The sequence below is a fragment of the Alosa pseudoharengus genome, unplaced genomic scaffold (assembly GCF_046254945.1).
Source record: "Alosa pseudoharengus isolate Yale_2024_CS ecotype anadromous, Long Island Sound unplaced genomic scaffold, YU_APseudo_1.1 YU_APseudo_1.1_scf_13, whole genome shotgun sequence".
Lineage (NCBI taxonomy): Eukaryota > Metazoa > Chordata > Actinopteri > Clupeiformes > Clupeidae > Alosa > Alosa pseudoharengus.
Window position 1 is genome coordinate 6121828 of NW_027468598.1, and position 20901 is coordinate 6142728.

The following is a 20901-nucleotide window of genomic DNA, read 5'->3' on the forward strand; positions in this document are numbered from 1 at the left end:
GTTTTTTCCCCCCACTAGTTTCTGGTCTTCCAAGCTGTTTTTAACCTCATGCCTTCCAGTCCAAACACATGGATGTTGACCCAAGCCTGTAGAGGTCCATGCGTGTGCCGTGGCCATTACAGCTTGTTCATATCCCAATGTGTGTGTTTCACATCGTTATGCTGCCTACATTTGACTGTCCCTCCCACATCAATGTGAGCTTGGCAGGAGGATTATTCTGGTCCGATCACCTGTATTTAGCCAAACAAGAAGAGAGTATTGATTTGATTTAAATTCCATTTCCCCTCCCTAACTGCTGTTTGTGGTGACTCTTTTTTTCCTTCTCGGAGAGGTGTCAGCTGACAACAGTGGCTTTTTTTGGGGTCTGGCTGAAAAGATTTGTATTGACACTGGCCGCCTCTGGTGAAACAGGACAAATACAGGAAGGTGGAGGCGTGTGTTTATCCATTCCTCCATTTGGCTCCGGCCACTATTGACTTTGCTCCATTTCGATCTGCAGTGTTTGGTGCTAGTGCGGCCTCCAATGTTTGGCAAGAACACATGAGATCTTCTCAGCACACACATCTCTCTCTCACACACACACACACACTCACATACACACACACACACACACACGACTTTGCGTGGCATGTTTTATGGCTGTCATAAGTGATGGGGGGTTGGTGGGAGTGGGCCCACATACACACACACTCTTCCCCAAAACTATCAGCAGTGCACAGGTGGTCATGTCATCCCTGTATCATGTATCAACAGTGTTCCAAAGCAATGCCATGCCATGTAATAACAGCAACAGGTCTACCATGTAACTATACTATGCAAAAAAAACAAACACTTTCCACAATGATGGAGTCCCCCCTCCCCTCCCCCTTCCTCCTCCTGCCTCCTCCTCCTCCCCCTCCTTCTCCTCCTCCTCCTCCTCCTCCCCCTATGACTGTTATCTCCCAGGGTACCCCGATTACGGGTTCTATTCCTCGCCCAGCGACCAGAGGGGCCCCGCGTTCTCCTTCGCGGACTACGGCTCCCTGGGGCCCCACCCCCCCCAGCTGCTGCACAGTGAGCATGCTGCCACGTCCGCCTGCCACTCCCCCCTGCAGCAGACGCAGCCCCAGCCGCCGCCTCCTCAGCAGCACCTGCACAGCCCGGATCAGTTTAAGAGCCCAGGTGTGTAACCCCCCCACCCCCACCCCCACCCCACCCATCGCCCGCACCGCACCACAAGCACCCAGCGCTCACCGCCACACACACCGCCTCATCGCGCCTCGCCACGCCTCCTCTCCTCCTTCCAATCATCCATTGATTGATTGACAAATATTTGGTCTCCTTCTCATCTGGAGTTCATCAGGAGAGGGGGGGAGGGGAGGCGCCCAGGGGGGCCCTGCCTGGGAGAGGGCTTTGACCAAAAGAGGCAGAGGGAGAAGCAGAGCTGATGTATTATAGAAATGATGATGATGATGATGGTGATGAAGACAAAGTGTGCTACCAAAGCAGGAGTGCAGTGAATGATGTCTCTTGTTGGCGCTTTGTTTGCATACTGGGTGTTCTGCATGCTTCCCTTTATTTACAAATGCAACATTCACTTTACAAATGTTATTGTATTTTTTGTTTGTTTGTTTCTTGCCATCCTTATGTTTTTTTGTTTCATTGTTTGTTTGTTGTTTACATTGTGGCATTCATGTGTATTTGAGATGGCATATGCACTGAGCATGGCGATAAAACTGTGTGGGTGACACGATCAAAAGACATTCTCTCAAAGCACATCCCCATTACACTCCTGCTGTTTGCAGACATGTCTGTGGCAGTTCCTTACTCAGACAGAGAGTGCAGCACAAGCAGAGTGGGTCAGCCCTTTACTTATTTCTCTGAATGGAAACTCCATCTGATCAGAGCCTCTAAAGGGAAAGGAAGTAATTGGAGGAATTTAAAAAAATCAATTATGAATGGATTATATGGAACAAAGACCAGATTAGGCTTTGTTGTGGGGTGCAAAAGACCAGCACATGCTGCTGTAGTAATTGTGGTAGGTAATTGAATGTTTGAATACGATTAAAGAAGCATTGATGATCAGTGTTGAAGTGCTCAGGCATGCCTAGCATCTGTAGGAAAGGATAGATGGGTAGATGTTGTGTAGACTACTTTTATATAGTCCTAATATCATTACTTCTAATTGTGCAATTCAAACTAATTGTATGACTGGAGAATATTAGCTCGTTTGCTTTCTCCTCACAGTGTTTTTTGTTTATTTCTTGAATTGGCATAATTTTACATGATAGTCTATGAGGAACCTGAGTTGTCATTACCTCTGCGCTTGCCTGAAATTACTTTATAAAATACTTTATTATTAAATATGTCATCCATTCAGCATATCAAGCTGCTTATGTAAACTCCTGCCTTGAGACATTTAACTTTGAAGAACTCCAGTCAGGATCTTGTATAGTATTTTACTGACTTATGGACTACATTCACAGATTACTTCAGTGTTACGCAAGTGTGCGTAGGAGAACGGCAGCAAATTTAATTATACAATCAGTTTTCCTCTTTTCCCGAATACACGTTAACGGAGTGACGATAATAACTGATGAATAATAGGGCCTGGAATGTTTGGGTTCTATTGAACTGACGCCACAGAAGTTACTCCTCTATTGAGGTATTCTCTTCATGCTGTTTAGGCTCAGTACTTTCAGCACCTGACAATGCATCTGTAGAAGAACTGTTGACAAAAGAAAGCCTTGCCTGAAGTCCTTTTTTCACCCCCAAAGGCTTTTGCTGGTCTGCAGATTTTGCCAATTACCTAGAGTATAGTTTGCTGTGAAAACAAGAATGAGGCAGTCAGTAATAGCTTTCCACTGCAATAATGGGGGGGGGGGGGGGGGGTAGAGGACCCTGATTAGAATACTAAAGAGCACCTAGGGGAAAAGGAAACATTTGGAAGAGGACTGTGACATGCAAAGCAGTTTTGTCATTGTTTCCTACCCTGACCCTGACCACTTGGTAGCTTTGACAGTTGTTTTTTTGGCTGAAAAATACATTTGTTTATACATTTATACAAAAAATAATTAATAAATAAAAAAGTAAAGTAATTAATAACGGCACTTGAGCATATTACATTTACTAATATTACATATTAGTATTCTGTTCCAAAAGACAGTCATGAGCTAAATATTTACCATAAATTCATACAAGGCACTTTGCCACTAACAGCCCAGTGTAGAAAGTCAGATGTCATATACAGCTTGTGAAATTTATAGTAATTTTACAATGGTTCTTATAATCATATTATATTTTAGAGATGGCATGTGTCTCATGGTTCAGAGCTGGTAATAGATATTATTGGGTGTAATGATACGTAACAGCTGTTGTCTCGCTTTGACTTCCTTTTGGTGAGTTGACGTGTTGGAAGTAGGAAGTCATTCAGGATTTAACATCCTCTGACAGGATGTTATTTTTCCATGCCGCCACAGATGAGTTTCTGGTACAATCATTGGTAAAGGCTCTCAAATCCTGTTTGTCGCTCCTCCGAAAAGTGTGTCCGTGTCCCGTGGTTTTCTTCCTCTGCTCTTCTTCTGGCTGCTTCCCATACCTTGGCTTTTTCCTTCTCATTTGAATGTCTAAGCCTCCTGAGTCTCCGAGCCCTGTACATTAATAGACCTCTCTCCCAATGAATATCCAAGTGAAGTAAAAGCTTCCGGCCACCGAGGAGTTTGATTTAATATTCCCTGTTAATGGAGAGTGTCACCGAGGGCTGGATAGAGAGAAATGAGCACGGCCACTATACAGGGGCCCTAGAGTTCTTCACAGAAGTTTTCATTTATCACACCGCAGCACTGTAAACTTGTCTTATTTGTGCTTTCAAATTTTTATAAAATTAGAATGTTTTAGTTTGCTATGCTGCGCTGCATTGTATGTATTTTATTGAGCAAACATCAGGCCACACGTTTAGAGATGTACAGTCGGTACCATCATGCTTATTTAGCTTATTGTAAGGCTCTTTAGAAAGTTCCATTAGCATAAACAGACCTTCACAACGTTTGAAGGTCCGATAATTCTGTATGGTGACCGCTGCCAAAAATGAATGACGAAGTGTTGTCAATAGCAATGGGTTTTGTGCTTCTGATACACGTCTTTCATATCATTCACCAAGTAGTTTGCCCACTTATCACAATGGAACTTCATTTAATGTGAAAGTCGGCAAGTAGCTTTCAAGTTCTATTTGTGTGGCGTACTGTTTGTTTCTCAACGGAAACCACAAAAGGGTAACAAAATTATCTAGAAAGACATATTGTGTGAAGTCTCTTTTCTCATTTTGACAAGTAGCCATATAATAAGCAGGATAATGTATTGTCCGCCGGTCATTATTGGAAAATAAATCCCTTCAGGACGAAGCAAGTCCTGTTCACCCTGTCGGGAGTTATTTTCCAGTAATGACCAGCGGACAATACACTATCCCTTACTTAATCCTCGGTTGCTTAGTCCTTCTCTTTCTCATCCTCTGCCTTCCCATTTCTAACCACTGCCATTCATGGTGTGAGATTCTGATGCGTGCGCTACGCCTTCCAACATTAGGAAATGTGACCTTCTCCATTTTAGGTCTCCGATTTTCCTCTCGTATGCTGTGGCTCTTCATCACTCTTGTCTTTGTATCCCTTTTAATCCTCTTTCTGTTCCTCTTCCTTTCACACCCTCTCCTCCCCTTCACCTGCACCCTCACCTGAAGCCATCCATACCTGTCTGATCTACCTTTGCAGGAGCATAGACACCGCATGAGTTGTGAGCCCCACACCCTTTTACTTCCATCACGTTCCTAGACATGTCTGGTCCCATACCCGCCATCTCCCGAGATCACACCTGGGATGGTCCCGCTCCCCTGACCAATAAGGGTCACTTCTTCACCCTTCTTTTGTATATTTCCGATGGACAAATGCACTTCCCACCCATGCTGTGGAAAAGGGAGTCTGCGTTGGCGTCTTTTAGTGCCTGTTCCCCATGGCACCTGTGGTAATTTGCTCCCCGCCAGTTGCCAGCGTGCTCTGGTGCCCATGGTAGCGGCTGGTTCAGTAGTCACTGTTGTATATTTAAAGCAGCCGAGTGGGAGTGTGGGACAGAGGGAAAGGCCTCTCACCAAAGTGACAGGTGTTGATTAGATGGGGGATGTTTTGCCAAAATTCCCCGGTGCAATCCCGGAGAAGTACTTATGAAGTGGCAAGTCACATTTCTGATGACAGCTGGAAAAATACCCCACAGAAGGTGTGAGAAGAAGAGGAGAGAGAGAGCGAGAGAGAGCGAGGAGGGAAAGTGGAGATGATTATGAGTGAGACCTGCGAAAGAGTGACTGTACTTTTTGTCAGTTCATTTTATCAGCCCAAAGGATCCCCCTAACATGAGCCCCTGCAGCTCCCTGCAGCAGCCACTCCTTTGGTAGCTGTAGCAGCACAGATCTAGTTGTGCTCACAGCTCACACTGCTGCCCTACTGTAGTTTGCATGGGATACAAATGCTGCCTCCAGATATGTCCCCAAGTCTAATCAGCTGTTAGCTGTGCATGGCCATGTTGTAGGCACATATTAGTAATAATAGACTCCTGTGTGGTTTGAGGTAGTCTGCTGGTCAGCTGGGTATGTAATTTCCATCCATGTATGGATCTACCACAGGCTCTAAAAGCAACATATTCATTTCTCAATTTCTTCCTTGATCTTTATTACAATTTATCTTTGCAATTATTAGAATTCCACCTTTAATTTGGCAATGGGGTAAAATGGGTAAGGGTGGGGAGGATGGCTTGAGCCTGGTAGACACATACATACCTCCTCTCCCCTTAGTATCTGCATTTGTCCTTTCATCTGAGTCAATCTTTTTTTGTTTATTTTTTTATTGCAATTTGTCATTTGGTTGACTTTGTGGCATTCTGTGTGGTGTGGTGTGTTTGTTTTGTGCATGCACGCTTGTGGCTCAGCACGTCTGATCTCTGCACAGCACCAGTGCTAAATAGCTGCCCCTGCTTCCCCTGGCAGGAAGTAACCCAGCACGGCCTGGAGGCTTCCCCGGCGCCAACAGCCCAGGGCCCGTGGCTGACCTGTACGGCCCCACCAGCCAGGACTCTGGCGTGGGCAACTACATAAGCGCTGCTAGCCCCCAGCCCGCCTCTGGCTTTGGCCACAGCATTGCCGTAAGTATTTCCATACACCCTGATCCCACCCAGGCCCCCCAACCCACCTCCCCAGGTCACCTTAACCTCGGCCAAAACAGATCGACCCCAGTCCAGTCCAGTTCATCCCCACTCTCCATTAACCTCCACTGATCCAGCTCAACCTCTGTCACTCTTCCACTCTTGCTCTCTAATTCTACCAGCCCATAAAGGGCTCTGACATTCAGCATCTGCAGCTCCTTCAAGGGTAGCTGACCCAGTCCAACCTGTCCACTCCACCTCCCTCTCTTTGACCTCCTCTTTTCAACTTGATTTCTCACATTATGCCTTTCACTATCCATCTGAAGAGAGCAAAGTCAGCTAGTATCAAAACCATGCATTAACATTAACTCCACCAAAATAATGCAATATGGCTTTTGTTAGGCAACAGAAGCTTGTGCTCAGTATAAGGGCATTCTTTTCCCAGCGAAGTAGCAGATACTTCCCATTTGCACACCGGGTGTGATTAATGAGGTTTTATACTTTAAGTTAATTCACTGTTAGTGAGAATCTCTATAATGACTTACAAATGTTGATCAGAGTCTGCTGGGGATAACCAGTAAGTAACTGCTGCTTTAATTAAGCACACAACACAAGTCCCAAGGCCTCCTAGAGACATTTTGGAATGCTTGGAATTCTGGGTATGAAAATGAGGAGGGCTCATTTCTGGCTGAGCCCTTATAGCTAATTAGCACAGCCCTCCACTGCATGCGGCGCTGCTTTGAGTGCAGACAATGGGCTGCGAATGCCTGAGAAATGTGAGAGATCGTACGAGGGCCACAAGCAAGCAGGTGTCAGCTCTTCATATGCCATCAGAGCCATGCAGCAGGATTGCTCTCTGTGAACGGCTCTTCATCTTCCATTTCTCACATTCCTCTTTTTGTGCCATCAGCTTCAGTATAACAAACTGTGAACTTACAGCACCTGTCATCAACACAAAAATGTGTCAGAATGCTATGTTCAAGTGCCAGCCAGAGGGATTAGCGAAAATACTTTTTGCCCATGTTTTAAAGAAGGTAAAAAAAGACTGTCCACTGTTGCCTCTGAGTCTCTCTCTCTTTCTCTCTCTCTCTCTCTCTCTCTACGTTGTCGTACTGCAGTAATTTTAGCCCCCCACACACACACACAAACCAATAATACAGTGAGACAAGGCTGTGGAAGGCAAGCCATCATGAATGTATGTAATCCTGGCCTTTCCACATTCCCAGGCATTCATTACTCTGAATGCCTTTTGTTTTACTCGGCGCACAGTTGGAGGGAGGGGGGGGGGGTGTTGGGGCTGGGGGTAGTCAGGCAGGAGCAGACTGTTGCCTCCAGGGGGCTGATGAGAAAGCGCGGGCCAAATCACTGCCTATTGTGAGAATTACCACTATCGCCTTCTCTGGTCTGGTCTGCTGTGCGCAGAGGGAAAAAAAAGTAAAGAAACAGTTTAGAGGCTCACATAAGGAAAAAAAGACAGGAATGGAGAGAGAGAGAGAGAGGGACAAAAGGGAGGAGAAGGGCATTTGTGTGCCCTCTGTTTATTAAGTCTTTGATCCGTCTTGAATTTCCTCAGCGGATGGTGGGTGAATACGCAGAGGTAACTGAAAGATAAATGTGAATAGCGTCACATGGCCTCTGAATGGAACAGCACTTTTCTTAACTTATAGATTCTCCAAATCTTACGAATGCTTCTCCATTCAATGGATACGGAATCGTTTTATTTGTACTTTATTATATGAACATTGACATTTTTATCCTTCTAGTTTGGCCAGCTGTAGTTATGGGAGGTGTTGTTTTAGAGACCAGGACAAGTGCCTCAGTATTTGCTGAAAGATCGAGCCACTGAACGCATTTTGACACATTTTGTGATTTTAGAAATTGACAGTCAAATTTTAAGAAATGCCTTTTTGTTTGGTTTGCCTTTTTCAGGCAGCTGTTTTCTTCCTGACATCAATGCATCATTGCCTGAAACTGTTTTGTTGCATGACTTGTGATTCTGTTTCTGATTTTTATTAATGAAATATGTGTTGGCATGAATGTGACACTACAGGAAACATCAGATATGGTAAAACATTGTTGCCTTTAATGTGTCGCTTTATCACCTTGCTTTGGAGTACATTTTGTGTTTATTATGAACAATTTGTAGCCTCGTTACAGAGAGCAACATCAGTTTCCTAAAAGTTGAGCTAAATATTGAAAACTGGTATGCAATCATTTGTTCTCAGTACAATCTCTCTCTTGACAAAAGATAGCCTTTCCAGTATAAAAATGTCATTATCGCTGACTTTCCTCCCTTGTGATGGGGAGGTATTGTCCAATCTATTCAAGCATAAAGGTGTGAAATATCCGGCGTAATGGGACACATTTTGTTAACTGCAGTCGTGGAGAGCACAAGAGACTCCACCTAATTCTGTCTCTCAAAACACATCCACTGTACCGTATGTCTTCCCTGAAAGAGAGCAGAGAACACACTTCCTCGCTCTCAAAATCCTAATTCCATAGATTCTCACACTTTACTTTCCATTCATGCTGACAGCACATTGTATGAACAAAGTATACTTACCTGTAGTAGAGTCTTTCTTTTTTCTTTCTTTGAAATGCATACTGACCCAGGAACTAACTGTACACTTTTAGGGTCCCTTGATTGCGACAGCTTTTACAAATGGATACCATTGAAACCCTAACAGGTGGTTGGTTGCCATCTCTTTTGAGGTAGCTATAATATGCCATTTAAATAATTCATGTAATACTTGTGTTTACTATTATTATTATTATTATTATTATTATCATTATTATTTGTTCGTCATTCCTTTATGACATGGTAGTACTCTTCCATGCTGCCTGCCCAGCCTTTTGCCCCGTGCTTTTCTTGCTTTTGAAATAGTACATGTGTAGTATTCCAACCTTTCACAACTGTTGAAGAAAAATGACAAAAAACGTTGTCTTTTACCTGGTGTCATTGGCAAACAACCAAAGACAAGATTGTATTTTGGACATGAGGCTCATTTGAGTCTAGTATCGTCTCTTGCCTGTATGAAACCCCTTAAAAGAGAGGCACACTTGTCTTTTTTGTCATTTTTCATTCTGTGAATAAAAACTGTGATAAATGCTCTTCATTAATCCCTTACTTGACCTCAGCCTACTCCAGATGTGACTGCATCTGCATTCTCCCATTTGTATTTGGCATGTTTATTATTCAATATTGACTTGGTTCACTCAAACTGTTCCGTTGCTTTCGGGTTTTTTAATCTAGTGAAGACGGAAACTGCACAACTGTATAATGAATTAGTTGATGGGATATTTTCTTAAGCACTGTGAAGTCTCTATTTAGTGCATTAGCTGTTGACCCTTTCCGGTGTTGTTGTTAAAGTGTGAAGTTTTGATTGGTGCTTGAGAGAAGGTGTTCCCAGGATATGACTTTTCATGTTGAAATCTCCATGCCTGTCCAGATTTTTGCAGCTTGCTGTTTTGTGCCATGATGACTTTCTAGTGAAGTGGAGGTCAGAGTTATAAATTCTCTCAGCCCATTTAGCAGAGCCAGTGTGAATCCCACAAGGTTGCTGTCCTCAAACCCTTCAGTGGACCTGCTCCAGTCCCGCTCTTGTAATCCCACTCCAAAACACAACTTCTCCTCTTTTTTCTCTATTTGATCTCTCTCTCTCATCTTTTATCTGTTGGTATTTATTTCCCCTTTCTGTCCTGGCACTGCATCCACACACATGCACAGACTCTTGTGCATGTCTGCTGTGTATGGTAGTGCTTGAGGTCTGGATCATGGTATGAATGAGAGGATGCTGTGTTTACCGCAGGACACTGGACTCGTTATTTCTCTTCAGTGTCGGCACTCTGCAGTCAGAAGGACCCGTATCTCTCTCTCTCTCTTTCTCTTCCTGTGTCCTGGCTAGTGGTTTTGGCATTGGGTCTCCTGTGCTTTGACGTCTGATTTGATCAAGTGTATGGCTTACTTACCGTAGATAACTCCTGGCAGAGTTTGCAGTGGGAGCAAAGTGGTTGATCCATGTCCTGTGGAATTATAGCATTACAGTATTATTTTGTGGTGAAAAAAGAAAGGAATATAGATTGACTTATAAAGTGGGACAGGTAATAGAATCCAAATAGTTTGACAGACGGTATTATTTGTTGTGTAACTAGTTAGTTGTTTTAGTATCCAACTGTGAATGAAATTTCATTCATTTTTTGAGAGAAAGCAACAATATGGTGCAGTTTCTGTCAACCAGTCCCTTCAGGTTTTGATTATCTTGGCAGAGTCAATACATGTTATAGGGAATGGGCTGTTTTTATTTACTTTATTAATTTATTTGATTTTGTCAGTTGTTGCCTGTGCATGCTATGAATGACTAACATACAAAAAGTGTCATTCTCTCTGTAGAACTGTAGAAGAGTGCTATGGTAGCCATAAATGGACTTCATGCATTGTGCCTAGACCGCTGATTCACATGTACAAAATACATTATAGCTATTAATCCATATCTGTGTGGATCTGGGTGAATAAGATATGGATTTCTCTGGAGACAGCAATTGGCATAATGCTGTGTTGATTTGACAAGCCTCAGCTAATTTCAATGACAAAAACTCGATTTTGGCTGCTGCCGTTACACTGAATCAAAGTCTACAGCTAACAAATGTCTATACAACTGTGTTAGCGAGAGCTTGGGCACAATGCTGTTGTGTTGCCATGGCATAGAACACACTTGGGTTAGCTTGACCTGCTTTCTGATCCTATGCCGAGTCGTCTGGAGGGCCGTGCGGATGTAGTTTGTGTATTACGGGGCCGTTTCATTGGTTTCCATTGGCTCCAGTGCTCCAGGCGAACTCAGTCAAGGGCAGAGAAGTGTGTCTGTAGCCCATGTGTGCAGGGGAGCTGTGTGTGAGATGGCTGCTGACAGATCTGTGTGTTTGATTCCAGCAGAGTTTGTCAGGAGGCCCGGGGAAGACAGGGCGGAGTTTCTAGTGGGTTCTGTGTACAGGTAATTCAGTGAAGAAAAAAAAATTGACAACCACCACAACATCAAGCACTACATGGCGACTCACGACAACGCAAGAAAAGACTGTGGAGATGGCACCACCTGAAGAACAAAAGAAATCAAAATATACGAGTGAGAAAATTGTTAAATCATCTCAAGAATGACAAATGGTGATGATAGAAAATCTGCTGTACTATATCTAAACCTGGCATTGGAGTCCTTTGTTATCCTTCTTTATATCCTTATCTTAGCAACAGTACTTTAGAATTATGGCAATTTCCCTCTTTATGTGTTTTCCTTTCAGATTAGTTGAGTTGGTTGGTTTCCTTATTGTCTTCTATGATATAGTCTTTTAAATATTCAATGTCAAATTTAATCTAAAGTTTTCATTTGTTAGGGTTTATTTTGAACATTTATATGTAAACTGGCTCATTTCTTCTTTTCAGTTTTCTTTTCTTTTGAGGTTAGAGTTGGTGCAATGGATGTTTATTTTCACTGTTAGTATCAATCCTCAACTGTCAAATCGTCAGGTGTCATTTTGCACATGCAAGAGCTGATTGACATAGAAAGGGTTGAAAGAGAAGGAAAATGTTTTTAATCCAACCTTAAGAAAGTGAGTGTGTAACTAACTAATAAATCTTAGTAGCTCTGTTTTTGTTCCTTGTAACGTCTCGTTAACCATAATTACCTATTTTGGGCAATAAGAGGACTATAATATTTTCACAGTCCTTTTTTTTATAAGTGTCTCTTTTTGTTGTCAGGACAAAAAAGAAAGGCTTTTTGCTTTTAATACTTTGTGAATTCAGATTTTAAAAAAGAAATATGTAATATGTAAATATTATTCCAGTCACTACATTTAACCATTTGAGAAAGAAATATTTTTGTGATGGTTTGTCTGTCCTGAAGGCTGTTACTGTACGAGAGCTCGAAGATAAAGTTAAAAGCAAAGACTTTAAAAGCTCTAAGCAGTACAAGAAAAAAAAATAAAAAATTTGTAGCACAAATGCCGTTACTACCCCACTGAGGACAAGTTCCTATCAAGAAAAAAAGTACTGTTGGCTTGCTCTGTAAATACTTTTGGCATTATAACTGTGTTCGTGTCATACCAGCATATTGACTAGATAGTGACTTCAAATGTACACAGCTTAAATAGAATTGTAATAAAACGTAAAGAAAGGGTTGTTCCACAGCACCTTCCTGAGATCAGGCCTGGTTAATTGTCTTTCACGGTTGATTAACAATAATTTAAAATAAAAAAAAATCAGCAAAGAAGAAATTAAGAGGAAATCCAAAGCACACATTTTACTCTTAACAGTTTCAAAGAGGAGAAAAAAAGATGTATATGTGGTTTTAAACATTTCATTATAATTACTCTGATTGGTGTTTTTATTTTTTAATTTTCCCTTTGATCTAGTTTGTTTTTAGTTTGATGTGTTCCCTAGAAGTCTAAATGTCTTTTTATTCAATGTAACAAAAGGCAATATTTCAATAGTTTGAGATTTGAAAGAAATGGCTTCTGAGTTATTTTGAATGAATAAGGAAAACCAACGTTTTATACCATTACCTCAGTCCTGTGAGTTTTATTTTAAAAGAGATGTCAAAGTAATTTATTTTAGGCATAAAGAAAAGAAACATTTGAAAATAATGAATGGATTGTTTTGAGATGAAATCATTGCACTGTGACTTGTAGGAAACAATTTACCATTCTCTATTTGCACATGAAAAGTGACGGCTATTTAAAATGGTCTCCACCTGGGGATTTATATGAAGGCTTGAGTCAGAGAGGCATGTTAATGTTGCTTGTTTTGCATCATTTACAAGCTAGCACCTACAGTGAGCCCAGAGTGGCCTCGGTTGTTGGACACAGGAGTACTGTTTTGGAATCACTGTCCAGTAGGGTGTAATTAACTTATTACTAGCCATCGTTTGATGTCACAAACCAATCCATATATTACAAGAGTTTTGAATGCAGCCTGCAGAAACACTGAAATAATTCTAGCTGCTATACACACGTTTCCTCTACATGTAGGGACTGGATTTGCTCAAGCAAAGAGAAATGGCATTTACAAATATGCTTTAAGATGAAATAAAAAAGAGTTGAGTGATATTTAAAGGAATGAATCGATTGATGTATATGCTGATGTTTATCTTCTCTGAAAGTATATGTTTTTATCTTGTTTTATGTTATTTTATGTCATTGATTTCTGATACATCATTTGACTGAACAACCAGGTGAAGTAGAATGCTGGATTCTTTTTAGACACCATGGAGAAAATTGATTGATTAACAATGGTAGACACTTCACAAATCGGTCTGTGCTTATGGTTCACTCTTTAAAAATGTATTTAAAAATGAGAATGATGATATAATCCCTCGAATCATTTTATTTGAATGATACTGAATTTGGGAATTTTTTAAATCAATTTGTTGTGGTTGTTAATGATACTACTACTAATAATTATGATACAGATTATGATATAATTCTGTGCTGTACTATTATCATTTTACTCTCTCTCTGTCTCCATTCCCTGTCACCACATACAATCTTATGTTGGTCATTGTATCTCAGTAGTGTATTTAAAAAAAAAACAACAAACAAAAAAATGTGACAGTGATGTCTATGATGCCAGTGTAGTGGTCAACCCCCTTTGTTGTTCTCACCCTTTACCCTTCTTTTTCCTTCCCTTTCTCTCACATTCATATTTTGTCTCTGCTCTCTCGCTCTCTCTCTCTCTCTCTCTCTCTCTCTCTCTATAATGTTTGTCTCCCGCTCTCCTAGTGAGTAGTTGTAGATGTTATGTAATTAACACTTGAGATATAGATGTAGTATTGTAGATTTAGGACCAGTGAGGATAGAACTTCCTCTTACTGATTATTAGTTCAACAAAAAAAAATCAAATGCTAATGGTTATTTTCATAGCATTATTTAGTTTTTTGTGTTCATCATTTTTTTCTGTGTTTTCGCTAATCTCACATGGTTTCAACTAACCAAAGCTCTCACCGATTGAAAATCTACAAAATAAGAAATTTCTGTAAGAACAGAATTGTAAACAAGAAATCAATTGGATTCCCGCCCTTGAATGTTTAAAGAGGGGTGTGCCATACTACCTTAAATGCTAATGCTAGATATGCAAAACTGTTTTATTTTTTATCATTTTTTAAGAGGGACACAAGCTATAATTAGTGGAGGATTTTATTACATGAGCGAAAAAATAAAACATATTTTTCTAGAAAGTTCTAACAGAATAATGATAATAATGATAGCATAATAACTATAAATATCAATGAAACTCTACTGGGTTTTGATGTTTGTACTCTTACATTTTTTTCCCAATTGCCCATGGCGCTACTATTTTGGATACTGGTTTTGTTTTCTTCTCTTTTTTTGAACAAGTCTGCCTGGACACATCTGTAGTTTAGTTTCCACAAGTCTGCCTGGACACATCTGTAGTTTAGTTTCCACTTATCTGAAATATTATTTTTGTACTCCAAGGACATGGAAACCAGCTCTTTGTCTTAATCAATGAACTAGCCCATATCCATTCAAATTTAGAATTAGCTATCAGGCCAGTTGCCATCTCATGAGGATCTAGATGTCATCCACCTATGGCTAGACATTTATGTAGGTACGCACTCTAACACATGCAAACATTCAGATACATAGAAGCATCTGCACATATGAGCATGTAAGCAAGCACATTCATTGATTGTGCAAAGATGTTGGCCGACTTTTGGCTAGCACAGCTTTTCATCACTCACTCTGCTGTGCATATTTAACTGAATGCCTTGGCTGCTGTGGAGTAAGAATTTGACTACCATTCTGAAGCCAGATGCAGTATGTCGTTTTTGTTAAAATGGAGTAGACTGGTTGTCCTGAGTAAGTGTGTTGTTGTTATTATTATTATTATTATTATTATTATTATTATTATTATTGTTATTATTCAGGTGTCTTTTACCCTTATGGGTCTTTACTACCAATTTGCTGAATTCAGTTTAGCAATTGATGCTTAATGGCTATACTGTCCTCTAAATTGTTATGGCTAGATTGCGTTGCAAGATAATTGGTATAGTTATCAGTGCACCCTTTGCCATTTACTGTGCTGTGCTGTATTGAAATAAGATATATAAAGTGAATGTCTTGCTCTAGTCTTTGATTAACAGAAAGGCTGGTGACCATTTTAAATAGTCTACACCCTCCCGTTAGTTTCCTTCTCTTGTTTTGTTTCTGATTTGATCTCGTAGCTTGGACTTTAAGGTAGCATGGCTCTGTTGCTGTACTTTTGTTTCTCATTGACAGCAGTTTACAGCTGATGAATGTTACACATCTTGCTAGACTAGTTAATTCATTGGAAAAAAATGTTGGTTTAAAAAAAATATGAAAAAGAAAAAAAAATTGACCTGGAAGGTGTTGTGGGTGCGATTTGGAGTGTACTAACGTATCCATTGAAAATTGAATCTTGAGGCAAGTGCTAAGCAATGGTCAAACATTCACCCCGTCATCTTTATAACACAACTCTACATGCACACACACTGTAATTACACGTGTATATATTTGTATACAAATACAGGATATATATATATGTATAGTGTATATATATATATATCTTTGTTAAATTGTTTAAGCTGCCTCATAGACTATGACTCTTTGTTATCTTTTTTCTAGCTTAAAATGAAGTCCCTGTCACCTACAGTACTTTAAACATAGTAGTCAACACTGTTTGCTGTCAGTAGCTGTTCAAAACATTTGCTACAGAGTTGCTGTGGAGTCAGTTTGTAAGAGACTTGTGTTTGTAACCAGAATATTATTGGAACACCTGTGTCATAGGAAATGTAAAGTTGTAGTTTAGGCGCAGTACGCATTACATGACATGAACGTGGGTCACTACTGGTTGCTGACTCGTGAAGATGGTCTTACCATGTTGGGGGTCTGAGCACAGTGGAACAAGCCAGAAGCCAAGACATGTTATTCTGAGGGGTTTGTAGGAGTGGGGATTCTACCATTTCCCAGCCTCATGTCTCCTTAAGTGATGAATTGTTTCCATACATTCAACTGTCGGTTGTTTCACTTCACTTACTGCCTTGCCCATTCCTTAACACTTGCCCATGTTTTAACGTTAATGGACTTTCTAAACACGCGAGAAACTGACTGAATGGACAGGCGTCTGAGAGCATCTTTCAGGTCTTCTTGTATGGCTTGCTCAAGCCCTGTTGTAAAATAAAAACTCAAAAAATGGATGGGGCTCTCTCACATCTCAGATGTGGAAAGTATACTTTTATATTTGTATTTTCAAATAATAATAATAATAATGATAATAAAAAATGTTTGTGAAAGGTTTCCATCCTCTACTGTGGTCCAGAAATCAATGTGTTTGTCTGGAAAAAAATAATAAAAAAATAAATAAATACTGTTTTCAACCATTTCACTCATGGTTTTAATTTTTCACTCCAATACTTGTTTTAATCTGGTGTGTGATTAATACTCCTTTGAATATATCCTGGAAAAGAATGTATGCCAGAAGATGCACAATATTAAAATGCACAAAGCTGATTATATAGCTGAAGACTTGTGTAAGTTTGTTTTGTGTTTTCAAAATACTGAGTTGCAGAACATTTTTCTGTCACTGAAACTGCAGGTCCTCTTGAGCACTGACACTGACACAAAAGTAAATGAATACTAACATGATTTCCAAGTTCAATTTTAAAGTAATCATTATAGTAATAGGCAATGTTATACTATTGTATATTTGAAGCTAATAAAGGTATTGATCAGCGCATGTGAGAACCATATAACACCTTAGATACCTAGACATCTAGACCTAGACATTGGGGCAGCTGTGGCCTACTGGTTAGCACTTCGGACTTGTGACCGGAGGGTTGCCGGTTCGAACCCCGACCAGTAGAAAGCGGCTGAAGTGCCCTTGAGCAAGGCATCTAACCCCTCACTGCTCCCCGAGCGCAGCTGTTGTTGCACTCACTGCGCCGGGATTAGTGTGTGCTTCACCTCACTGTGTGCTGAGTGTGTTTCACTAATTCACAGATTGGGATAAATGCAGAGACCAAATTTCCCTCAAGGGATCAACAGAGTATGTATACTTATACTTATATATATCTTTCTTCTCAACAAAGGTCGTTGTTACAAAATTCTCTGTAGTCAATGTAATTAGATTAGATTTTAGATTAAACTTTTTTGTCATTGTGCAAAGTATAAAGACAACGAAATGCAGTTTGTGTCTAACCAGAAGTGCAAAAAAGCAGAAAACTGCAATGTGATATACAAAGTATAGACAGTACAATATATATAGTGCAGTGTAGACAGTAGTATACGGTTGGTTTACAGTAATATAAATTAAATATAAATATGTGCAGTGCATTAGCAGTAACCTTATAAGAGCAGAACAAATAGGCCTATGGCTATGTAATATGAACAATGTATGAACAACATGTACAGATATCTGCAGTGTAGTAGCAGAAACATTATAAGAGTAATAAGAAAAATATAGATATGCAACAATATATTAAGAGAAAAACAGAATAAATATGGATATTTTAATAATATGGATAAGAGCAGTGATGGCTATGTATAATTGTAATTACAGTATGTACATTTATAAATAAATAGAACACTATGGTGGGATAGGGTAGTGCCTATTCTGTCTGTTGAGGAGCAAAAATGTCCGAGGTATTGATGGTATTGAGGGTCTGGACACCCAGAAACTTGAAGCTGGTGACACACTCCACCTCAGCCACCTAGGTCCAATTGATGAGAATTGGGGGGGGGGGGGGGGCTCTTGAGCTCTTTGGTCTCCTTGGTGTTGAGAGCCAGGTTGTTGTCAGTGCACCACAATGTTAGGTGCTGGACCTCCTTCTTGTAGGCCATCTCATCGTTGTTGATGATGAGACCAATCACTGTATGTCGTCTGCAAACTGGACAATGGTGTTAGAGCCATGTATAAGTGTGCAGTCGTAGATGGTACGCCGGTGTTTACGCTGAGGGTTGAGGAGGTGTGGTTATCTAACCTAACAGACTGAGGGCTCTATCGTGCACCCGGCGCAAGCTGGCGCAAAGCGCAACACAAAGCTTATTCTTACACCCGGATTTTGCGCCATGCGCTCCATTTTTATTAAACCTTGCACCCAGGGGTGTGGCAGAAGGTGTGGTCTGGTGCATGATCCAAAAATCGCTATCTTAAACCCTCTGAAAATCATTACGCCACTGACTAGAGAAACCTTGTCAGAAATTCGTGGCAATTTGTTTCTATGTTATTTTAAGAGCACATTAACAGTGATATGGGCGGGTGCACAACGCACCCTGCTTCTATCATCCACAGGAACACACACCAGCGCACATCCATGCAAAACATTACAAATTACATGATTACAATGGGAAACATTATAATAAAGATATTACGAAATACATCTCACAATTAGTATTAGAATTACAATTACTGTACTAACTAGCTCCATTGGTTGGAAAACGAATGGGACTCGCACTATCCTATTGCGTGCAGAGGGAAAACGCATGGGACTCGCACTGTCCTATTGCGTGCAGAGGGAAAACGCATGGGACTCGCACTATCCTATTGCGTGCATTAGGAATTTTAAAGACAACCGTTTATCCCACCCCTCGTATTGAGCACTGCTAATGGTGAGTTCCCAGAACCTACATCAGTGGTCCCCAAACTTTTTCTTCATAGGGCCAGCTCACTATGCCTGGCTCTAAGAGAGGGCCAGAGACTCGGAGTATATCAGTAACCATAAATAGCTAAGTGCTGTGAACAACTACCTTAGTTGAATATTCCATTACATTTAATCTATAGGCTATTGCAATTTAATACCATTGTTAGCTGTGTTTATATTGTCATCATGCCATATCAGTGTAAAATGTAGCTCAAATGAAATAATACTAATAAAAAGACTTTAGCATTCCCAAAAGTATTAGCAGGGAGTCCCAATATTATATTTTGAACTCTGAACTGCATACACAGTTCACGTTGTGAACAAGCAATATCCTACAAATAATTTAAAGTTCTCAAACTATGAGAGTTTTATGAAGTGGTTGCAGAAACATCTGAAATGACCACCATTCTAACTTTCACTCACCTGATGTGAACTCTGTATGAACATTAAGAACGATAAATATAAATATATAAATATAAATAATTATACCAGAAAGTTCCAGAAATATGACTTGAATAGAAGTTAGTTAGTTATTAACAATTAATTGATAAACTTTTAGAATACTTTGAGCACTGATGCAGTCAGCATAGGCCTCTTATATTGTTTGCAGGTAGGCCTACTATTATATACATTTCATTCCGTTTTCGATGGCAAACGCGAAACAACGCCAAAACAACCACCAGTGGACAAAAAGAGCATTACATGTGTACTGTTAAGACTCGCCATAGAGAATGAATGGGGGAAATTGCGGAGGTTATAGTTTGACGATGTCGTACTCCAGTGCGGGCCGGATGCTATACCACGGACATGTTTTAGGGGGCCACCCAAAATGAGGTGACGGGCCGTATCCGGCCTGACTGCCCTACATGTTGATGTGCGTCTGGCTCGACAGGCTAGCCCAGTCCCCCTCCCCTCTCCAAAAGCTGTTTTCGGTTCACACAAGCTTTTGCTTTCCCTGTCTCCTGACATCATTGTTTACATTTACGGTATTGTGTAGCTGTTCTGGTGATGCCAGAACATGAGGACACGCTCGCCACGACCTGCTCCCATGCCTGCTTCACCTCAGGGTGGTTGTGTTCTCGCATCCCCGTAAATAGTGTGCTCACGGGCCTTCACCTCACGCACGAGCATGTCGGCCGTTATAATAGCAATTCGCCATTGTTCAAGCACCTGTTTTTTAAAGGGAATGGGAGATGAGTCTGATTGGTTTATTGCATGTCACGCCCAAAACACACCTCTGGTTAATTAAGAGAATTAGTACAAGCTTTTTGAACAATGCATCTGACAAAATCAAATGTGGGCTCGTCACGCCCAAAAACATCTTTAAGCTTTGCGCCAGTGACCAAGCATTTCTGATCGCCAAAATAGAGCCCTGAGGCCTGTTGGTTAGAAAGTCCAGAATCCCTTTACAGAGGGAGGTGGAGAATCAATGGCAACAGTCTTATTTTGGGCACCAGCGCATGGCGTAAAACTCGTTTTTCACCCGCGGAAAGTTTAATTTGGTATTTTGCACGTTTATTTTTTAAACATTGCGCCCAGGGGTGTGGCATTTAACAACCTAGGGAGGGGCCTGGCGCGTTGTCTAAAAATCGCTATCATACACCTCATACACCTAAACCTGGTCAGAAGTCAATAATAATAATAATGGCGAGTTGTTCATATGCTATTTTAAGAGCGTATGTCAACAGTCATATTGGCAGGTGCACGCACCATCCTTCTATCATTCATGAACGCACCAGCACCAGCGCATGTCCATGCAAAGCATTACAAATTGCACGATTACAATGGGAAACATATTTAGAATAAAGATATTACGAAATACTGTACATCTCATGATGAGTAGTTATTCACCATCATTTGCAAATTGGTAATGACGGTTAAAAGTGATTAGGGGAGAGGCGAGAGACGCATATGGAGCACAGCTGAAGACACACTGTCACAAGATATAAGCAACTCCACTGCAGGATAAATGTTGTTTTATTCAGTCATTTGAGCAATATTAGGGTAAGTGTTGCTTTTTCCAGCCTATGTTTTCGATGGTAACCCATTGTCAGTCAATAGTGAAAGTAACTACATATAA

At 40.7% G+C, this 20901-nt stretch overlaps 1 protein-coding gene across 10 annotated transcripts in view; it reads left to right on the top strand.

Moving 5' to 3' along the window:
* msi2b (musashi RNA-binding protein 2b) overlaps positions 1 to 16697 on the top strand; it is a 226662-nt gene extending 209965 nt beyond the window's left edge. For 3 of the 10 annotated variants that reach the window (XM_076281916.1, XM_076281919.1, XM_076281920.1), the window contains 4 exons: positions 946 to 1161; positions 6005 to 6159; positions 8794 to 8871; positions 11087 to 16697. In XM_076281916.1, the coding sequence (XP_076138031.1) occupies positions 946 to 1161; positions 6005 to 6159; positions 8794 to 8835 (413 nt within the window). In that variant the 3' untranslated portion in view covers positions 8836 to 8871; positions 11087 to 16697. The remainder of the gene's footprint in view (positions 1 to 945; positions 1162 to 6004; positions 6160 to 8793; positions 8872 to 11086) is intronic. The other 7 variants (XM_076281917.1, XM_076281918.1, XM_076281924.1 and 4 more) reach the window with 7 other exon arrangements.
* Positions 16698 to 20901: the final 4204 nt, after the last annotated feature.